The sequence below is a fragment of the Chrysochloris asiatica genome, unplaced genomic scaffold (assembly GCF_000296735.1).
Source record: "Chrysochloris asiatica unplaced genomic scaffold, ChrAsi1.0 scaffold00058, whole genome shotgun sequence".
NCBI lineage: Eukaryota > Metazoa > Chordata > Mammalia > Afrosoricida > Chrysochloridae > Chrysochloris > Chrysochloris asiatica.
In genome coordinates this window covers 7,388,611-7,394,998 of record NW_006408576.1, presented here as the reverse complement: position 1 = coordinate 7,394,998, position 6,388 = coordinate 7,388,611, and the positions used below count along the sequence as shown (strand labels likewise).

The 6,388-nt window shown below is 39.1% G+C and overlaps 1 protein-coding gene across 4 annotated transcripts in view; it reads right to left on the bottom strand.

Annotated features, from left to right (window-relative positions):
• Positions 1-5,649, bottom strand: part of COLEC11 (collectin sub-family member 11) — a 126,135-nt gene extending 120,486 nt beyond the window's left edge. For all 4 annotated transcript variants that reach the window (XM_006863969.1, XM_006863971.1, XM_006863970.1 and 1 more), the window contains exon 1: positions 5,520-5,649. In XM_006863969.1, coding sequence (XP_006864031.1) covers positions 5,520-5,649 — 130 coding nt within the window. The remainder of the gene's footprint in view (positions 1-5,519) is intronic.
• Positions 5,650-6,388: the final 739 nt, after the last annotated feature.

Below are 6,388 nucleotides of genomic sequence, written 5' to 3'. Positions count from 1 at the left end.
TTGAACCCAGAGAGGAAAAATTCTGGGAGCTCTTTAAGGCCACAAAGCTCATGAGGTGTGTGTGAGATGAATGTAACAGTATAGTTCCTATTCCTAAATGGAATTCCTAACTAAGTTCAGGGCACTCGATCCAAAAGTAGTTGATGGATGCCCTTGATGGAACTGATTTTGTTGTCTGTTAGGACCACAAGGCAGTTGGGTGTAGGTTGACTGGTTCAATGCTGGTCTGGTGGTTCTGCTAGGTTGGTAAGTCTGAAGCCGAATCCACCTAAATCCAGCCACCAAAACAGCGCAGCTTGCTATGCCTCACAATGGCATGGCTTCTGACCATATGGCTCCAAACTCCCAGAAAACGGGGTCTTCACTGGGGCTGGTTGAAGAGAGGAGCTTACCACATCTCTGGTCATCAGGGGACCATTGGGAAAAAGAAGGAATCACACCTTTCCCATCACCTGTGTGAATCTGCTCTGCCTGGCCACCTTCTGTTGCCAAAGCTGTTTACAAGATAGTCACCCCTTGACCTTTCTCACTGTTCCTGATCAGCTTCTCCTCTCAGCAAGCACTCAATCCATTTTTCTAATCTTTCCTCTGAAATTCTAGGCTCCAGGATTTTCATCTTTGTCTGTTTCATTTGGTCTCTCATATCGTTATTTTAGTGCATCGGCCTAGACCACCATCTTGCTGAAAGTATGCATATAATATTAATCATTACAGAGATTTTTAAAATAAAATTAGGAATGGGCTATTTACAAATTTTTGCATTCCACTGTTTTAGCTTTAGAATATACTGAATCTTCTGTAACAATAAGTACACATTTAAACTGTTATGTGATTTTTTTTTTTTTTTTAATGTTAGCTTTTAGTATATTCCCCAAGTTATGAGAGATTTAGAATCAGGAACTAATTCTGTATTCAGGTCCCAAATTATTTTAGAAGCTGAAAACTAACAACTGACCAGGTCTAAACACTAACCACATAAACCTACTAATGTGTTTTGAGTACTGACAATGTGTCAGGCCTTATGCCAACGGCTCTAAAAACATTACCACAATTTAATGCTCACCAAATCCTATGAGGCTGATATTATTTTCTAAATTTTACAAATAAAGAAACTAAGGCTAGAGAGGATAAATAATGTGTTTAGAAGCATCTGGCTTATAAATACTAAATTAAGATCTATTATATTTCAAAGCCTTAATTTTCTTAGAGAGTTTTTACAAATACGTATCATTAAAATAGCATCCATAAATCATATCAGATGAGAAATGTTCCTCGTGACCATCATCTCTAAAACAATTCTAACAAGGAAAAGGATTTCACTAACACAACAGACAAAAAACTAACCGCTAAGACCTAGAATCCACCAACGCCATTTCTCCCATCACTATGAATGAGCCATATACACTTCACTCACTCTTAAATGTTATAAGTGGAGAGAATGTTCAGATCCTCAGTGAGTCCACTGAGACCCAGATAAGAGAAGTCACTTCCACAAGCAGGAAGTTCAAATCTCCCACTACCACATTTTTCAAACTCTAAAACCCAAACCAGGCTGCCTTTTTAAATCTTTGGTTACTACTATGAAGGCAGGAGCCACAATTGCTCACTAAGCAAAACTTCTGAGTAAATGGTATATGTCAGTTTCAATTCCTTCCAATACTATCAAAAAATTTTATAGAGACAGCATGTTTATTATAATTAAAATAAAATCTTTTTTTAAAAGAATGTGGACTTTTGGCACTGTCTTCTTGGTTTTTCCACATGGCAGGATGGAAGTATTCAAAAGAAAAGAACCTTTCAGACACAGCTATGTTCTTGGAGAATTTTCTGGTAGTAACAACTTTCTGATTTGCCGTTCCTAATGCTAGCTGCTCTGCTCATTATAAAAGTCACTGTTAGGACTGCAGAAGACCCAGCATGCCTTGCAGATGCTGCCTCACCCTCTGTTCTTACACTCATTGAAGTCTATGAACTTGTCAACTATCAAATGCACTCAATTATTGTCTTATATCCACAAGAGGTGGAATCTCTTCATTCTGTACAATGGGAAATCATTGTAGCTTATCTTTTATGGTGATTGTTTTGATTATGTGTTTGACAGCTCTTAAATATAAGAATCTAATTTTTCTATTTTGTTTTTGTTTGTTTTTTTTAAAAAAGCCCAAAGTTTTTTCACAAAAGACTCCATTTGGCAGAGTCTAGGAGATCTAGAGTCAGAAAACCAAAAAGGAAGAACGTGCTCAGTATTTCTCAAGCTTGAGGAACTGAAGAAAAAATTCAAGCCTCGATTTTATTATTGAAGGATTCTCTGGGGATATTATTGAATGATGCAGGATGCATTAAAAGAAGATGGAAGGAATATACAGAGTCACTGTACCAAAAGGAAATGGTTGATGTTCAATCATTTCAAGAGGTAGCACATGATCAAGAGCCAATGATACTGAAGGAAGAAGTTCAAAGTTCATTGAAGGAATTGATAAAGAACAAAGCACCAGGAATTAATGGAATAAAACTTGAAATCTTTCAAGAAAGTGATGGGGCACAGAAGGCACTCACTCATCTATGCCAAGAAATTTGGAAGACAACTATCTGACCAACTGATTGGAAGATATCCATATCCGTGCCCATTCCAAAGAGAGACCCAACAGAATGCAGAAATCTTCGGACAATCTCTTTGATATCCCTTGCAAGTAAATTTTACTAAAAGTAACACAGAAATGGCTGCAAACATACATTGACAAAGAACTTCCAGAGGTTCAAGCCGGATTCAGAAGAGGCCATGGAATGAGGGATATCATGGCTGTTGCCCAATGGATCTTGGCTGAAAGCAGAGAATATCAGAAAGATGTTTACCTGTGTTTTATTGACTACGCAAATGCTTTCGATTGTGTGGATCATGACAAGCTATGAACAACATTGCAAAATATGCGTATTCCTGAACACTTAAGTGTGCTCATGAGGAATCTGTACATGGACCAAGAAGCAGTTGTTCGAATAGAACACGGCAACACTGAATGGTTTAAAATTAAGAAAAGTGTGTGACAGGATTGTATTCTTTCACCATACTTATTCCACCTGTATGCTGAGTAAATAATCTGAGAAGCTGGGTTATATGAAGAAAAATGTGGCATCAGGATTGGAGGAAGACTCATTAACAACCTGTGATATGCAGATGGTACAACCTTGCTTGCTGAAAGTGAAGAGGACTTAAAATATTTACTGATGAAGATCAAAAAACCACAGCCTTCACTATGGATTGCATCTCAATGTAAAGAAAACAAAAATTCTCACCACTGGACCAATAAACAACATTCTTATCAACAGAGAAAAAAAAAAAAAAAAAGATGAAGTTCTCAAGGACTTCATTCTTCTAGTATCAACTATCAACACTCATGGAAGCAGCATTCAAGACATCAAACGATGTATTGCATTAGGCAAATCTGCTGCACAAGACCTTTTTAAAGTGTTGAAGACCAAAGATGTCAGTTTGAGGACTAAGGTGCATCTGACCCAAGCCATGGTATTTTCAATAACCTCATATGGATGCGAAAGCTGGACAGTGAATAAGGACGACCATACAAGAATTGATGCATTTGAGTTATGATGTTGGAGGAGAATACTGAAAGTGCCATGGGCAGCCAAAAGAACCAATAGATCTGTGTTGGAAGCAGTACAATCAGAGTGCTCCTTGGAGGCCAGGGTGGCCAAACTTCGTCTCTCATACTTCAGACATATTGTCAGGAGGGACCAGTGGCTAGAGAAGGACATCATGTTTGGTAAGATGGAGGATCAGAGAAAAAGAGGAAGACCCCCAGTGAGATGGACTGACAAAATGGGCTCAAGTGTGGCAATGATAGTGAAGTTGGCCCAGGATCAAGCAGTGTTTCGTTCTGCTGTGCATAGGGTTGCTATGAATTGGTACCAACTCGATGGCATCTAACAACAACAACAACAACAACAACAGCCTAGTGAAAGAGTCCTAGTGTCGTACTGTAGGATAAATACTGGACTTCTAACTGCAAGGTCAGGGATTCAACCACACCTTGGAAACCCTGTACAGGGTCATTATGAGTCAAAACTGACTTGATGGCACTTAACAATAACAACGGAGGCTAATGAAAGGAATCACGCTGTACAATGGTCAAGTATTTACTTGATAACAGAAAGATTGGCTCCATAAGAGGATATGAAAACAATAAAAAAAAAAAAAAAAAAGGATATGGCAGTCAGCTTCAATAAAAGTTACTACTTCAGAACCCCTATGGGGTGATTCTTAAACTCAGAAGGAACAGGTCTGGTTAGTTGTTTGTTTAGCTAATAGGAGTCAACATTGCCCAAACAGCCTGTATGAAGATAGCAAAGTGGCAAAATTAAACTTAAGAATACAGAAATTTAATTTACTCTACCAGCCGCTCCGCCGTAAAGATTTACACCCTTGGAAACCCTGTACAGGGTCGCTATGGGTCGGAATCGACTCGACGGCACTTCACAATCACAATCAATCAATCACCCTTCATACCCTCCAGTGTTGAAGCTCTCTGAGTCATAGATCAAGGGTCACATTGAGAAACAGGACCAGCTTCACTGTTACGTGATCTGTGCAGTTATACCAGCCCCCACACTTAGAAAGATCCACCCTTGGTTTGATGCTTTGCTGTCACCATCTTGAAATCCTGACTCTTTGAACAAAGTGCCACACATTTTCATTTTGCTCTGGAACCCACAAATTGAGGTAAGGGGTCAGGCTTAGGAATCACAAAGTTCTGGAATCTCTTGCCAATGCTGACTTTCTTAAATAAAGCTACTACTCTGAAGTTTTTCAATACCACAGCCTTGGGTACTTTTTCATATATTGTTACTGAGCCCATATCTGATATTAAAAACTATTTCTACTTGGAAATATGTTATAGCCAGTGTAATAGGAAAAATTATTATTATTATTATTTATTGTATTTTATTTTATTTTTATGAAAAGCATAAAGAACTTTCAGGAACCAGCATAGATGTAGCGCAAGGCTCAGAGCTAAGCAATCTTAGGCAAATTTCTAAATTTCTCTGAGCCTCAAATTTCCTTTTCTGTAGTGTTATTAATTAGCTATTCTCATTGTGAGTATCCCATGATGCCCAGTAGAAAGGGCTGAGTTGCAAATAAATTGTTAATTTCAGAATTAAAGAATCAAAAGATTAATCATAGTTTAGACCTTATATAGTCCAACCCTTTGATTTTATAAACAAGGTCCAAAGAATGGAGGAAATTTGTAAGATAGTTCATCACCGACCTGGAATTGGAACCCAATCTTTGGTTCCTTTTCTATAAAACTATGCTGACCATGTGCATGATACTAAGCCAGGGATGAGTAAGACATGGAGTAGCTGCACTGTGTCCACTGCAGAGAGGGTGGCATACAGTACAAGCTTCTCCCATGTGCCTATTGTTCATGGAGGCCCTGCTGACAAGAAAGGCACCCTCAGATGTTGCCTGGCTCAGAATCAAAGAAGGGGAGATTCATAAGCATTACCTTTAAGGCCTGGGACAAGAATCTGCATGGAGCAGGTCTCTTCAGCTGTCTGTTGAGGATAAGCAGATCTTAGCAGCGACAGGAAGGCGAGGCTAATTAGAGTGCCCAGAAAAGCCAGATCTCTCTTCATAATGAATGCTTGCAGGTCATTGACTCCTAAGTAAAAGAAGGAATAAACAGTAACGGGAATTCTGAAATTTGGAACTGAAGCTGACAGTGTGCAGTGCCATAGGTCTACCAGGCTCACAGTCCAATCTCCTAGAATCATCCAGAGGCTCCCCATCACACCACTGGTTCTCTGCCACAGAGTCTCACACTATTGCTCACCTTTCCATGAATACTACACCTCCAAGAAAGTCCTGGTGTGGCACTGCAGGGTAATACACTGGACCACAAGGTGGGTTTGAACTACAAGATCAGCAGTTCAAACTTACCAGCCACTCCTAGGAAACCCTATACAGGGTTGCTATGAGTCAGAACCAACTTGAGGGCACTTAACAACAACTTACAATGCTAGGTACTTGTTCAGTCATTTACTCACTCATTCATACATCTATTAATAAACCTTCACTGAGAAAGTTATTTTGCCTTACCCTGTGCTAGGCACAGTGCATTTTGTAAAATGCAGTTCTAGCCCTTGTTCAATAAACAACCCACCTACACTATATGTTAATATATATATATATATATATATATATAAATGCCTACTCTATGTAAAGGAACACAGTGACTCCATATGATAAACACTGCACTGCAAACCACAAGGTCCGTGGTTCAAGCCTGCCAGTCGTTCCATGGAATAAAGATGAGGCTTTCTCTTCCTGTGAAGATTTAATGTCTCAGAAATCCTGTAAAGGGTCATGAGTTGG